The sequence below is a fragment of the Callorhinus ursinus genome, unplaced genomic scaffold (assembly GCF_003265705.2).
Source record: "Callorhinus ursinus isolate GAN/ISIS: 27379988/994484 unplaced genomic scaffold, GSC_fseal_2.0 scaffold3, whole genome shotgun sequence".
NCBI classification, from domain to species: domain Eukaryota; kingdom Metazoa; phylum Chordata; class Mammalia; order Carnivora; family Otariidae; genus Callorhinus; species Callorhinus ursinus.
Window position 1 is genome coordinate 30,463,940 of NW_027397065.1, and position 16,291 is coordinate 30,480,230.

Genomic DNA, 16,291 nt, shown 5'->3' on the forward strand with positions numbered 1-16,291 from the left:
GTCTAGGCAATAGTTAATTACTACTTAATACTGAGTAGAAAATAATGGGACTTTACTGAGAAACATTTCTAAATTATTTCCAAAGTACTATATCTCTCATTTATTTACTGAAAAAAATAATGTATCTAATAATTAGGGGCTTGGAAAGGAGAAGAATGTTTCCTGTGATCTTTACCTCCAAATTTTCCTAAAATACTCCATATTACAATTTAATTTGCACAAATTTTCTAATTTTCCTTAAAATGAAAAGATGGCTTAAATACCATTAGTTTTAACACCCAAAATAATCATTACTATGTAAATTGTAGATTTTTATGATAAAACAATTGAAAAATTTAGAAAAAGTAAGGAAGCCAAAAACAATTTAAATGGAATCTGAGTTTAATTTAAATCATTTACATCTAAATGAAGGATGAATAAAGTGGTTGTTGCAGACTCATTAATAAAAGAAGTTGGCAATTGTAAATGCCTGCAATTATATTACTATTTAAATTTAAATTTTACCATAAAATTTAAATTTTATGTATAAGATTAATTTAGAAAGATATGGAATAAGCATTAATTCACATTTGAATAAGACTTGCATAACACTTGTGTGCATATGATAATAATATTTAACAAAAATCTGTATTATAACTTGCAAGGAAATACATTATTTATAATGAAGGTAGTTTTCCTATTCAATTATGAATTTATAATGAAGATAGTTTTTCTATTCAACTATGAAAGTCCCACTTCCAACAAAACACACCAAAATTAACATATAATTATGATTCAATTTAAAGTTCCATCTTCAAACTCTTCAGAGTCTTCTCTGGTAAACAGATCCAAAGACAGGTTAATCCTAAATAAAAGATGACAAAATTGAATCTTGTTAAGATAAAACGTCATGGTCAATAGTCACTGAAATATTTTAACATTTCTAAGACTGCTAAGCAACAGTTAGCCACTCCCTGTATTTACTGTTTTGATAACTTTTATGTTCTCTAGTTGACCATAAAAAGCTTCTAACGCACTCAATATGTAACTCATTTTTCTTCTCCACTCCAGCTCCTGCCAATAATCTTGATGACTTCAACAGCTCCAGTTACAGAAACTGTGTCACAAAAACACTATATCATAGTCCTTCATCTCCAGGCCGCTTCAAGCCACTCACAAGCAGGATTATCACTTTGGACAATGTCATCACTTGGCACTTCTGCTTTACTTCTAGGTGCAGAAACTCTCAAATTGTTCCTAGCTGATGTATTTCTATACTCCTAAGTTTTGTACCCCTACACTGTCACCGAACAAGACCATTGCAACCCTTTGAACTGCCAAGCCCCTAATCTCCTATAAGCTTCATTTGTACCCCGCTCATGACTTCTGATTAAGCTCCTAGAATCACTCTTTGAAACTAAGATTCCTCTTCATCCTAGACATCACCAACATTGTGTTCTCAGTCCTCTCCTCTCCCTCCATTCTCACACTGAGGTTTTCATGCACATCTACTGCCACCACTACCTATGACCTTCATGCAGCATAGATTGTACACTAGCTCCAACAGGACACTTCCAGCTGCGCCCTTGGAATTTTCACCTGAATACCTCATTACAGCTAAAGTTCAACACACCAAAATAAAATTCAGTAGCTTCACAAAACCAGCTCTTCTTTTGACTTCCTTCTTTCTTAACTACTCATTTGCAGAACTTAGGATCATCTCTCTTTTCCCCTACAGCAAATCCTTTGTCTCCTCTCCACCCACTCTGCTACTCCCATTTAAGTGCATTTCACTTTCACTTGGACCCTGTCAGAATCCCCAGTTTTTTCACTTCCTGTCTTGCCTCCATTCCAAACCTTTCTACAAAATAACATCAGATTCTTTCTAAAATGCAGATCTGATCAATCCACTGCTTTAAAATGTTCTATACTGATGATGTACAAGGTATTTGCATAGTCTTTCATCGTGTTTCCATAAAATACTTATTAATTACAAAAGGAAAAATAAATTCCCGAAATTTGATCACTGTTGTGTGGTTATATAAAAGATATCTTTGGGGCACCTGGGTGGTTCAGTCATTAAGCATCTGCCTTCGGCTCAGGTCATGGTCCCAGGGTCCTGGGATTGAGCCCTTCATCGGGCTCCCTGCTCGGCGGGAAGCCTGCTTCTCCCTCTCCACTCTCCCTGCTTGTGTTGCCTCTCTCACTGTGTCTCTGTCAAATAAATAAAATCTTTAAAGAAAAAAAAAGATATCTTTGTCCTTAGGATATATACACTAAAGTATTAAGGGATAATATTTATAAATTATATATAAATATATAATATATATATTTTTAGAGAAAGAGAGAGCTTAGGGAGAGGGCCAGAGGGAGAAGGAGAGAGAGAATCTCAAGCAGACTCCACACTCAGCATGCAGCCTGACACAGGGCTTGATCTCGCCACCCTGCGACCATGACCTGAGCCAAAATTAAGAGTCAGATGCTTAACTGACTAAGCTACCCAGGCACCCCTTAAGGGGTAATATTTTATACACATACATATACACACAGAGAAAGAGAGAAAGTGTCTAAGAATTAGAAAGCAAATGTGACAAGATGTTAAAAATCAGTGAAACTAGGTAAAGGGTGTGCTGGAGTTCTTTGTATTATTCTTGCAACTTTTCTGTACATTTGAAATCATTTAGAATAAAGGGTTAAGAAGATGTTTCTTTATTGCCTACTTAATGGAATACAAATATTACTCACCTGAGACCCTTTGAAATATAGTCTTAGTATATTTTTATACCTTTCTTCACAATGACTACCGTAAACAAGGTTTAATCAAACTGTTCATTCCTGAACATTTTCTTGGACTCCATAGAACTTGCTCATGTCCGTGTCTGAAATATACTCCCCTCCCCCCACATCCACATGTACAAAAGTCTGATTTCTCTTTCCCAACACCCAGCTTACTTTTCTAGTACTTTCCAAACCCCACCAAACTGGATGTAATCTCTCCCTAGAAATTCAATGAACCCAGATCATTAGCAAACCAAGGCCCAAATGAAATGAAAGGAGGAAAGATGATTCACTCGATTCAAAACATGTAATATTTCAAAATAACTGTAGAATCGCCTACAGAAATTCAGAGTCCAAAGACAGAAGGAAGATGTCATTTAAGGGTCATACACACAGTAATTGAAGCTATAAAAATGGGTATGTTGGGGCTCCTGGGTGCCTTAGTCGGTTAGGCGTCAGCCTTTGGCTCAGGTCATGACCCGGGGTCCTGGGATCAAGCCCCACTTCAGGCTCTCTGCTCAGCAGGGAGCCTGCTTCTCCCTCTCCCTCTGCCTGCCGCTCCCCTTGCCTGTGCTCTCTCTCTCGCTCTCTTTCTTTCTGTCAAATAAATAAATAAATAAATAAAATTTTTAAATGGGTATGTTATCTCAGAATAAATATGTAAAGAGAGAGCAGAACCACAATTACTCCCAGGGCAGCATTTGTTTTTAAGTGGTAGCAAAAGGGACAAATAAAAAATATACAGAAAATATGGTCAGAAAGGCAGAAAGAGAACCATGTCATAACCTCCAGGACACTAAGAAAGAAGAAAAATTGAAAGTAGTAGGAAGACAATATTAAATGTGACAAGTTCAAAGAGAAAAGGGACCTAGAAGATATAAAGAAAGAAACAAACAAACCCACAAAAATCATGGGCCATGGAAAGAGTAGTTTCAATAGCACCGTGAATATGGGGCCCAAATGATGTTTATTAAATTTCAACAAATATTTAATTAGGGCTTACTATGTGCCAAGCACTGGGTTTCAGGAAGGAAACAGGCTGGAATTAGCAATGGGTATACACTAAAGGTTGGAGAAGGTAAGATGTAAAAGGGAAGGAAATAAAGCCTATACTTTGTAATTGTTATATAAATGGATTCTTACCAGAAGATGATAAGAAGATTCATCTTGTGTAATTTGAGTCTAGGAACAACATAAAATATACAGAAGATTCAAGTTGGCCTCTAGCACTGTTTTTCCCCTTAATAAATATGTAATAAAAAATAAGAATTATAATACATTTCTAAAACATTATTATTAGTTTTTGTAATCTGGTTTAAAATTGTAATGCAACATAATAAATTACAAGGCACTTGTTTATAACAGGCTATTTCTGGAAAACACAGAATATTATTTTAAGTTGCCAAATAAGCCTTGCAAGATTACTTAACGGTTAGTAATAAACGTCACATGAGAATTGACAAGTTCAAGGTTATGGTCAGAGCAAAATTAGATGTAATCTGTTTATTAAAGTAACTGGATCTGGATTAACACCTAGAACAATGTCCAGGGTTTGTGTGCATTGCTCTGCCTATTCAAACATCCTTTTCACCTAAAAAACCACAGATTTCTTTTTTCCTCCTAATCCCCACTTCTGTCTCATTCTCCTTAATTGAATAAATAGAGTATCACTAATCTGAACATTGGCTTATATGTCATTATTGCAAACAATTTATGCTATTATTAATGCAATATTACACAAACAGTAATGAGTCTCCAGTGTAACACTGCTTACAAAATGGCTTTCTATTCTAATTATCATCTTATGAAAATATTTTTCACAAAACTCAATTCTGCAGATTTACTGACTGTCAAAATAGAAGCTGTCAACAAGTGACTGTACTAAGAACCTATAGAAGTGTTCAGCATGGTAACATGAGTATTATGACAAGTATGTGAAGGAAAGGGAATAACTATTATGATCTATCAATTCATGTGGCATTATTAGTTACATAAATTTTATCCAACTTAATTGTTTGAGAATCCAGAACTTCCTATTACTTTAATAAGTATACTAGATTATATCTAATTTTGCTCTGCCCACAATATCAATTCAATATTGATGCAGCTTTAGAACATGGTTTAATTTATGAGTTGTTTTCCAGGAATGAATTAACGACATCAAGGCCGTAATTCAAGGGCAGTTTTGTTAAATACATTAAATTAGACTGCAGCATCCATGGAAGGAAGTGACTATATGAACTGACACAGAATTTATCATTTTATATTGCAGTTAAAATGTTTTCCTTCATCAATATGGATGAGTTTTGTAATCTGTATTACAAAGCTGGCATTAAAATTCAGATTTAACAGACAAGTGTGTTCCTTTTGCTCAGTAAATTTAGTCAACATTTACCTTCTATGCTCCTCCACTCACACCTACGCCTGTGGTCTAGTCTATAACTCAGTGCTTTAAAATGTTTTGTACTTTTAATTATGATGAACAGTGATAAAATGGTGGCCGCATTTCTATAGTTCTGTACACTGAATGTGACAATTAGGAAAAGTACTAGAATAATGTGACCCAAGGGTGACTAAACGGTTAGGGAAGCCAGTCTTCTTTAATACAATCAAAAATTGTGTTAACTTACTTTCACAAGACAGTTGTTGGCATTTCAGCCGGAATCTATATTTTTCATTTTCTTCAAGCATTCTAGAAATGACTTTGTACACTCTATTCCATACTGAAATCTTAAAAATATAATCACAGTTAAGGAACACTGAGCAGAGAAGCAGGAATACATTTTCACAGAGGCAACTGGCAGTGACTCAACCGTGCTGCATGTCAACTGATAGCACTATAAAACAATAATAGCACTTAGAGACCTAAAACTTAAATGTAATTGTTTTCCCATAATCAGTGATCTCTTCTGCTAACTTCCTAGCATTTCCTCTCTGTAGTATTTACATTAACTCTCCTGGATGAAGGCAATGTCTATAAAGTCCTACCTAAGTTGTTCCAACACATTCAATTTTGTTTTCAACAGTTATAAAAATAGTGAGTTTCTAGAGATTTTTAATGTATTTTATTCTAGTTAAGAATTAAACATTTCTCCTAGGACATACCAAAGCAAAAATTACCAGACACCATGAATATACTAGAATAGAAAGAGTGAGAGCTATGGAAGCAAACAGATCTAGGCTCGGATTCTGGCTTTGCCACTTAACAGTTGCTTGACGTTGGGTAAGTGTTCTACATCTCATCTAGTAATAACTTCATATACTGGATTATTAGAATTAATGAAAAATATATGTAAATATATGAAATGTATGTAAAGCACATACCCCAGTAAGTGACATATAGTAGTTATAAGTAAACACTGGCTATTGCTCTGTTCTCCTCACCCAAGGGGAATTGGTTCTTGGAAGAAATAATTCTTAGTATAGTGGGAAGATCAGATGCACACTCAAAATACATTTAGGATGAATCACCTTGAATGCTATTTTATACCATGCCTGGGTTGTAACTCATACAAACTCAAAGCTTAGAAACAATACAATTTTATGTATCATTATCAACTAACAGTTTCTTTAAACCAAAGTGTAAAATATATGGTGGAAAACAAAGATCTGTAGAGCTAGTGATCTTGAATAAGTTTAAAACACTCACGTTACCATGACATTTGGACAACTAGAGGTGAAAATGGTTCAGCAATAAAGGTTCATCCTTGTTAGCTTTCCTTCTACAAACTAAATGTATATCCCTTCTCTTTAAAAGAGCAATATGACACCAGTATAAATATGTTATTCTTTTCTGTTAAATCCATGATTTTCTCTTTATATTACACTATCTATCAAAGTTTGCTATATTCTATGAAACATATATTTTCATGCTTTGAAAAATCTCCCATTACATTTTGATTAAAATGTGTTTACATCTTCAAACACTGGAAGGACTGTTCTCTACAGTTAATAAATATTTCCAAACCCAGTTCCATTTCCACTAAATTAATTCTATTTTCTCATTTCAGTAAATTAAACTTTCAAAAGATGGAACTATTTTTACTGCTGAGTATCTTCACACATTTGTATTTAGAGAGGTTAATTTAAAATTCAAATATTGCTCATTCTCCTTTATAATATACCTTTTTCTTTTTCTTCATTATTTTGGAAACTTCATTCAAAGGGATGGGGAAATCAAACTTTTTAGCTAAATTCTTCTGGGTTAAACCTAATTTTAAAAAAAAGAGAGTGAAAAGATAAAAGATCAAGGCCAGCACATATTTTAAATGATTCACTATCCTGATAATAAAGACAATTATAAATGTCTCTTGAGTTGTCTCTGGGGATTTTTACACTTGTTGGTATATTTCTGTTCACTAGATAATACCAGTTTACCAATTAGCTAATACTATGCTGGGGGAGAAAACCAAGAAACTACCTTGGAATGCCTAGGAAATCTCCTTTCTTTACTTATTTGAAAGGTGAGTACCCAAAGTCAGCAACACCAAATACCAGAAGCCACATCTTGACCCAATGCATCTCCATAGTCTCCTTTCTTTTCCATTCAACTCCAGACACACATTATGATTTCAACTCTCCCAAATACCTGTGGTTCCTCAAATGCCTCATTCTTATCCTTCCCAGCCTTTGCACATGCTGTTGTATATGGCTAAAACACTCTGTGTACATGCATGTGTGTACACACACACACACTCACACACACACACACACACACACACCTGCCAGGCAAATTTTTACCTGCTCTTCAAGACTCAGCTCACACCATCACCTCCTCTCTACAGTCCCCCACACAGCACTAGCTCCAGGAACACTGAGGTCACATCACTTAGCACACTTTTATATCACATATTTATAATGTGTTTCCTCCACTAGGCTGTGACCTCCCTGAGGGCAATAGCTATATGTGTCTTAGTTATTTTTCTACCCACACTACCAGACAAATAGTAGGTACTAATAAAGGTTTGTCAGAGTGAGTAAGCCTCCTCCCTCTACTCCCCAAACCATGCTGCCTTCCCAAGTATTAACTGTTAGAAGAAAACCCAAGGGCTTGTGTGTCCAAGGACAAAATCATAAAACACTGAGCATGCGTTCCCTAAAAGCCTTTATATTTGTAATCTGCCCACCCGAAAACTTACCCACATTATCCCTGCCCTACCACTACCACTCTATACCTGGCTTTCTTCCCCTCATTCAATATTTAGCTTTCCAGGAACCTTCTCTGATTTCACAAAGCACCCTATGCTCAGTTATCATGAGATTTATCATGTTGTTTACTTGGGGAGTGTGTTTTATTCTTTATTAGAGATCCAGTATCTAATACCATACACATTAGATACGCAGTAAGTATTCCATTTGCTAGTGAATTCGAGTATGTTCTAAAATGGCATTTCCCAATTTGTGAGAAGCATACCACTGATTCTGGATGGGACACAGACCTAGCACTAAAGAACCTTAAATCACACAGTGAGAAACTCATTCTTTCCCATTATTTTTCAATCTGATGACATCAGGGAGAAAGTATAAGTTTGAAACTGGTATGTTATTAAGACTTCTCTGAGATTTGCTTCTCTCTATGACTACAGACAACCTTTGTTAGACAAGCTATTTGGCTAGAATGTAATAATATTGCTTTGCTTTTATTAGATCGTTTTTAATTAATTTCTATTCGTGGCAAATGGTACAGGTTTGCCACTGAGATAATGATGTAAAGTGTTCTAAAAAGAAATTTAGTTGAGAGGGAAAAATGCACATATTTAAATAAATATATTAAGTAAATGATAGTACAGATTTATATGCAGATATAGCATAGGAAAATAACTCAAGTCTAAGAATCTCTTTTCTTCACATACCCATATGTACCTTTCCCTCTAAATGCCTACGCCTTTGGAATACTATACTTGCATCATTCTCAAATATTTTCCATTTGTAAGTCTTACCTAACCTAGACATTACTCCTTGAGGTCAGGATAGGAGCCATCAAGTCTACCTATAATTACTGGGGATCTAAAATATGTCAAGGAGTATAGAGGATGTGAGAAAGAAAAAGACAAAATCATTTCTTCTATTTGTTTTGCATACTTCACTAAGGGTAGCTCCAGTGTATACCAAAGACGTTGTCCCAACTTAATGTTTTCAATCTTTCTCTAACCTTCTTTCTACACACAGTTTCTATACACTCCAAATATACTCCCAGTTCTTCCCTAATCAGTCTCCATCACAGATCCATATCCAGGGCTATGCTCACACAATTTTTCCCACCTGTAATTCCCTCCTAACTCAGCAACATGTGTGACTCTCATGGAGTTCCACCACCATGAAGCCTTCCCTGATTCCCTCAACCCCAAATTATTCACCACTTCCAAAGCATTTATTTATACTTCCACAAAAGCACTTGTCATCCTCTGTTGTGTATAAATTATGAATATATCTCCCAAGTTCTGTGAGAATTGATGTATTAGTCTTGCTTGAAATGTTAGAAGAGTTTCCTGATTTGCCTGCCCCTGGATTTCTAAACTCCACTACGTTTTACAGAAACAGCTTACAAAGTATACCTTCCAGAAGTGTACCTGTCTCTGATTGTTCACTCCACCATTCAAAAATCTTCAGTGACTATGCAATGACTGTCTCCAAGGCATTCTGCAATCTGGTCCAAAACTTACTTTTCATTCATTCAACAAATATTTAGTCAGGCCCACTATATACTACTCACTGGGATAATCTCCCCTTTCCTCCAAGCCATCTCTGTTCATTTATTCTATATCAAACACTGTGCTGGAGACTCTGCATGCATTCTGTACTTCTCTTAGTCTTTGTAGTGACTTGTTGTGGAGAGAACTATTATCCCCATTTTACATATAAGGAAACGGAGAATCAGAGCAGTTAACTTGGACAATATTACACTACTAATAAATGACAGAGCCAAGATTATGTCTTTCTGACTTCAAAGCCAATGCTCTTGATAATCTCTACCTTCCACTAGCAATTTCTCTATTCATGTCCCTTGATTTCCTACCTTTATGCCTCTCCTTTCCCTAAACTATCAAAGCCTTTCTCAGGTGTCTTTCTTAGAGCATTCAAGTCTACTAGCTTGTATTCATATTATTCATTTAGAAGTTCCTTGACAGCAGAATATTCTGATTCTTCTATGTCAGTAGCACCTAATCTAGTGCCCACAGTGTGGAAGACATTCAATGTTGTTGAATGGATAAATAATTTACCTACTTCCCCATAGAGTGGCAGGCATAAGTATTTAATAAACTTCCCTTTGATATTAATATTAAATACACCCCAAACTGAGTAAAACTTAAGCACTTTCTGGCTTGCTTTAAATATAAATATATGACTCTATTCCTGGTCTCACAAGCACAGCAAGGGGGCTCTGAGGTTAATGGCTCCATCATCTGCCCAGCTGCTCAGCAAGAAACTTCAGATTTGGCATCAACCCTTCCTTCTGCATCTTTTAGTCAGTCATTGATCCTCTGCTTTCTGTATTGCTGCTGTCTCAGGTCAGACCTTTTATCTTTGCACTGGACGACTATGACTGCCCTCTAACAGGACCCTGGCCTCCAGTCTCTCCCAGCCCAGCTCCGTTCTAGTTCTCCTTCCTCCACATCTGACCATGTCATCCCTACCACAAAGGAGCAGCAAAAATCCCAAAATTTCAAAACCAAACTTCAGGGCAAACTGCATTATTGTCTTTTCCCACCCCAGCAGAGAAGTCAACCAGAGGAAAGCCATCCTAGGTCTGCACGGTGCAAAGTTACAACAGCATAACACAGGTTTCATAATCTCGGCTACCCAGTTACTCCTCACCCACATAGGTGGGGATCTCTAGCACAAATTCAGGCATCCCTTCCATTCTGTCCCCCTCCCCTCTGGGAGCTTCTTCAGCCGCTTCCAGTGTTCTTCGCTTTCAATCCACTATCTTGCTGATGGACTACTATTTGTCCTTTGATTTGTGGCACTAAAGCAATACAAGCTCTTGTTCGAATCCACTGTATTTTTTTCTGGCTTCTCGCCTAAGCTGTGGAGCTCCTCACCACCACAACCGCTACCACCATCACCATACTCTCTCCTCTTCCTAGAATAAACCTTTTACCCTGTTTCGACTATTCAAAGAAGCTGGAAGCCCAGGGCTAAAGTGTCTTCTACTGCCCCTGGATGTTTTGATTCCTGGCAGAGGAGCCAGAAAAAAACAAAACAAAACAAAAACGTGAGTGCCTTTTAACAATGAGGCCATTAGAGGGGCTTGGAGTCCAAAATCATGACCCTGCTTAGGTACCTCTGAAGGCTTCCCGCCACAGCTCATTCTCAGCAGTCAATCTAAGTCACACAGAGCACAATTTCATACATCGAAATTATCAGAGTAAATTTAGTCTGGAAGGATACCAAACAAAATATGTATATATTCCTCAACTTGGGCTTCAGTCTTGCCTGCCTCCAATTCAATCTCCCTTATATAGCATGGCCTAAGGAAATCTAACCCTATCACTTCTCTATCTCTTTTAAATTGATTTATTTGAAAGAGAAAGAGAGGAGGAGGAGGAGAAGCACAGGGAGAGGGACATGCAGACCCTGTGCAGAACACGGAGCCCGATGTGGGGCTCGATCCCACAACCCTGAGATCATGGCCTGGGCTGAAACCAAGAGTCAGTTAACCAACTGAGCCACCCAGATGCCCCTCACTTTTCTTGTTCAAAAACCTTCAGTTTTGGACTTTCTGAGTCACTGAAGACAATGGGGAATGTAGAGTAGCTGACTTCCCAAAATTTCATGCCAAACAACTTCACGTTTTGAAAATTCTACATAAAACCACACCTTCAGCATTACTTGAAGACAGAGAACACTGAAACTGCAAAATAACTGTTTAAGTAAAATAAGAAAAATCATTCAGTCGCACAATTATCAGGGCTCTGATCCTATATGCTCCAGCCCCACCCCAAGCAGGGCTCTGTGGCCAGCAGGGAAGAGAAGACGGACACTAAAAAAAGTGCCTGCAGGAGAGCTGGAGCAACCAACAGAAAGATTAAACCAACCCTAAATCTGAAAATACTAAAACAAAACCCTACAGATTAGAGCAAAAACTACAGAAAAGGGATTTCAATGGGCAATTTAAAGGGCCAGACACCACATAAAGTACCAAACATGCCATTTACTGGAACAGACTCAGTTTAAAGGGGCAAGCATGATTTAAAGGGACAGTTTTCCAATTGCATGGCTTCCAGGAGAGAAAAAGAACAAAATGGAAGGATCATAAATTAGGTCACACAGAAAACATCAGTAGCATCCATAAAAGTGCAGACCTTATAAACACTCAGATTATAATGCCATAAAACAGGGACGCCTTTGGCTCAGGTCATGATCTCAGGGTCCTGGAATCGAGTTCCACATTGGGCTCCTTGCTCAGCGGGAGCCTGCTTCTCCCTCTGTCTGCTGCTCCCCCTGATTGCTCTCTCTCTCTCTCTCTGACAAATAAGTAAATAAAATCTTTTTTTAAAAAATTATGCAATAAGACAGTTTACTAACAAAAACAAAACAGAAAAGTCCTGGAGATTAAAAAAAAACAAAAACAAAAACAAAACTTGAATCTATTAAGCAACTCTAGAGTGAGAAGGGTAACACAAACTAAAATTACAGAATTTAAAAAAATAGTGACAACGGAAACACTACATATTAGAATCTATGGGATTTAAAGTAGTGGTTAGAAGAAAATGCATTGCACTAAACACTTATCAATAAAAAGAATAAAAATAAATGAATGAAATGTCCTGCTGAAAAAAAGTATAAAAAGAACAAAGTAAGCCAAAAGAAAGCACATGTAAGGAGATAACAAAGTTTCATCTTTATTATTTATCTTTATTTTTTAATGAGGAAGAGACTAGAAAAACAAGATGTCTCAATAAATTGAAATCCTGTTTTTTTTTTAATTAAAACAAACAAAACACTGGCTAACTTGATCAAGAAAAAGGGGGAATACACATACATACAGAAAAAAATGACAACTGGAAAACAACCATTGAAACACAAGACATTTTTTTTTAATTATAAGATACTACTTTGCAGAATTCTACGCAAATAGATTTAGAAACGCAGATGAAATAGAGAATTTCCTAGGGAAATATAGATTACCAAAATTGACCCATCAGAATTAGAAAGCTTAAAAAGAGCAATTTCACAGAAGATATAGAAAAAGTTGTTAAGAAATTATTCCACAAAAAGCACTAGACCCAGATGATTTCACAGAAAAATTCTACCAGGTAGTCCCACTGTTCTATAAATTTTTCCAGAGCACTGAAAAAGAAGGAAAAGTTTGTGATTCCTTGTATGAAGTAAGTGTAACTCTAATACCTAAGCCAGATGAAGAAGTACAAAGAAAGAAAAACTACAGATCACTATCTCTCATGAATACCACTGTAAAATTCTGAAGAAATTATTAGCAAAGTCCAAGCTACTTTAAGAAAATAACATCATAACCAAGTAGGATTTATTGCAGGAATGCAAGGTTGGTTCAATATTAGAAAATCCATTTATATTATATACCATACTAATAAATCTAACAGAAAAATGTGTTTATCTCCATAGGTCTGAGAAAGCCTTTGACAAAATTCAACACTCATTTACAATTTAAAAAAATGAAGAAAATAAAAACTGAGGAATACTTTTTAATATTTTTAATATATATGCCTTTGTCCTAAAGCCAGTACCTTATTTAATGAGGAACACTAGAGGCATTCCCCTGAGGTCAGGAATAAGGCAAGGATGCCCACAATCTCCACTACTATTGAACATTGTACTCGAGGTATTAGTAATGCATGTAGTAAGACAAAACAAATCTACTGCAGGCATAAGAATGGGTAAAAAAAAAAATGAAATTATCTCTATTTACAAATAACATCACAGTATACCTGGACAATCATTAGTATCAATAATAAAACTTACTCTAATAATAAAAGAATGCAGTGAAGTGCTAGGATTGAAAAGTTAACATACAAAAACCAATAGGCTAAGTAAAAGAAGATAATCAAGAAATCTCACATATTTATGAGACAATTTATATGAGATATCCAGAATAAGCAAATCTATGAAGACAAAAAGTTTAGCCTTTGCTTAGCACTGGGGTTAGGGGTAGGGGAGGGCAGTGAGAGGGAATAGTGAGTGTTAATGGGTATAGTGTACAGTACTAATAGGAATAGGTTTTCTTTTGGGGCATTAGAAATGTTCCAAAATTAGAATGAAGGGGAGTAAGTCGGAGGGGCAGATGAACCATGAGAGACAATGGACTCTGAGAAACAAACTGAGGGTTCTAGAGGGGAGGGGGGTGGGGGAATGGGTTAGCCTGGTGATGGGTATTAAAGAGGGCACGTTCTGCGTAGAGCACTGGGTGTTATGCACAAACAATGAATCATGGAACACTACATCAAGAGCTAATGATGTCATGTATGGTGATTAACATGACAATAAAAAATTAAAAAAAAAAAGAAATGTTCCAAAATTGAATGCGGTGATGGTCTCACAACTCTGTGAAAAGCATTGAGTTGTACACTTTTAATAGGTGAGTTGAATGAACTGCAGGTGGAGGGATAAGCCTTCAAAAAAGAAGGAAGACCTCTCCAGGAGATAGAAATGCTCTGTATCTTAATTGTGGTGGTGTGTTACTAGAGATATAACTTTATCAAACCTCCTCAAAATGTATATAAAATCAATCCTAAATACAGTTGATTTTTTTTAGAGATCAAGAAGTGGGGCTCCTGGGTGGCTCAGTTGGTTGAGCTTCCCAGTCTTGACTTCAGCTCAGGTCATGATCTCAGAGTCCTGAGATCAAGCCCCACCTCAGGCTCCACGCTGAGCACAGAGTCTGCTTCTCCCTCTCCTTCAACTTCTCCCCCTGCTTGTTCTCTCTCTCTCTCTCTCTCTCAAATAAAGATCAAGAAACTTCCTATATACTAACAATAAATAGAGGGGATTATGGAGGAGGAAACCCCATTTACAACAGAAAATCAAACACCTAGGAATCAATTTAGCAAAGATACACGCAAAACCTATAGGAAAATGTCAAATCTAGAACATTCCCAAGAGACACAAAAGCAGACTGAACAAATGTTAAGACATCCTATTTTCAAAGAGGAAGTGCCTCAACCTGGTAGACGTCAGTTCTCCTTAAGCTAATATAAAAATTCAGTGACTCCTAGGAATACCAACAAGCACGCCTTGGCCCCGCTCATTGTGGGGGACGCAAGGGGCTCCATCCAGAGACCACTCCTGTCAGTCTGACTGACTTTACATGACCGGCACGTGCCTTTCGGCGCGCTATCCGGGACTCGCGTGAAGCCAGGGACCCGCGGGCCTCATATTTCGGCCCCGCGCAGGCGGCTGGACTGACAGGAAGTCGAGCCCGGCCGCCCACGGCCCGAGGGGCCCCCCAGGCCGCAGGCCGCTCCGGGTTACCGCTGGGCTGGCTCCGCCGCAGCTGGGCCGGAAGGCTGACAGGACGCTGCCGGAAGGCCGAGGGCTGAGGCGCCCACCGCCCCGGGACCGAGGCTCCCGCCCACCCACCGCCCCCTAGGCGCCACCTGCTCGCGCCGCCGGCCGGGGACAGCTCCGCGCGCTCGACGCCTGCGCCGGCGGGGAGGCCGCGGGGGCCCGGGACCGAGGGCCGGGGGTCAGCTCCGCGCCGGCCGGAGCCGCCGCCCGCGGCTCCTCGGGGCTGCAGTCGGCCCCGCGCCCGGTGCTCCCGCGGCCCTGAGCCCGGCGGCCGCCGAGCTGCAAGATGCCGCCGCACCGGTGCGAGCCGAAGCGTGTCACGTAGACGAAGCGCGCCAGGTCCCGCTCCTGCTCCCGGCCGGCCGCCGCCATCGCCGCCCTGGTCGCGGAACCGCCACCAAGTTTCCTCAGCGACCCGCGGAACGCACGGCCGGCGCGCGAGGACGCGGGCGGACGGCGAGGACCGGGCGGCGGGGGCGGGGCCGCTGTGCACGTGCGGGGGTGAGGGGCGCGCGCTGCAGCGGGACCGCGGGGCGGGGCATGTGCAGGTGGGGTGCGCGAGGTAGGCGGGACGCCGGGTGGTCGAGGGTGGGCGGGGAGGACAGCGCCTGGGGCCGACCGCACTGCAGTGAGGCGCGGAGCGCGAAGGGTTTGGTTGGGGCGACGGTGGACCGCTCAGCTGGAACGTGGTGTTAAGGTTTGGGGACCGGATCATTGGGGGTAGGGAGCAGACTATGGGGGCACAGCCCTCTGAAGAAATGAGCTGAACTAAGATGAGGTAGGGGGAAAGGCAGTAGGCCACTGGGCACCCTCCTCGCGGCTGGGTGTGGGGAAGATTTCCGAGTGAGGAGCCGACCCTGGGTTTGACCAATCTGGAGCGTAGGTCAATGAGGTTGGGGACCTGGGGGAGGGGAGAGGAGACAGCACCCTTTGCTGCCAGAGCGTTCCAGCGGGACCTCGGCCTGGTATATGTTGTGCTGGGCCGTGGGCCTGAGGCCAGCGTCTTACACCGACTTGAGGCCCATCGTTGTTCCGCTGCTGCCCAGCTGGA

General features: G+C 39.5%; 1 protein-coding gene across 1 annotated transcript; it reads right to left on the minus strand.

The window, feature by feature from the left end:
- Nucleotides 1-459: 459 nt before the first annotated feature.
- CUNH5orf47 (chromosome unknown C5orf47 homolog) lies at nt 460-15,612 on the minus strand. Its single transcript, XM_025867524.2, has 5 exons — nt 15,330-15,612; nt 6,882-6,967; nt 5,388-5,487; nt 3,901-3,939; nt 460-844 (listed from the first exon to the last, which is right to left on the minus strand). The coding sequence occupies exons 1-4, from the start codon at nt 15,610-15,612 to the stop codon at nt 3,920-3,922; spliced, it is 489 nt and encodes a 162-aa protein (XP_025723309.1). The 3' UTR covers nt 460-844; nt 3,901-3,919.
- Between the last annotated feature and the right edge of the window lie 679 nt (nt 15,613-16,291).

Bases quoted from the DNA above. Each gene is read 5' to 3' on its own strand.
- CUNH5orf47 (XM_025867524.2), bottom strand. From the start codon at position 15,612: ATGGCGGCGGCCGGCCGGGAGCAGGAGCGGGACCTGGCGCGCTTCGTC. The intron at 5,488-6,881 runs GTATATTATAAA...TATATTTTTAAG, and splicing joins TAATGAAGAAAAAGAAAAAG to ATTTCAGTATGGAATAGAGT. The intron at 3,940-5,387 runs GTAAGTTAACAC...TGTTGTTCCTAG, and splicing joins CCAACAACTGTCTTGTGAAA to ACTCAAATTACACAAGATGA.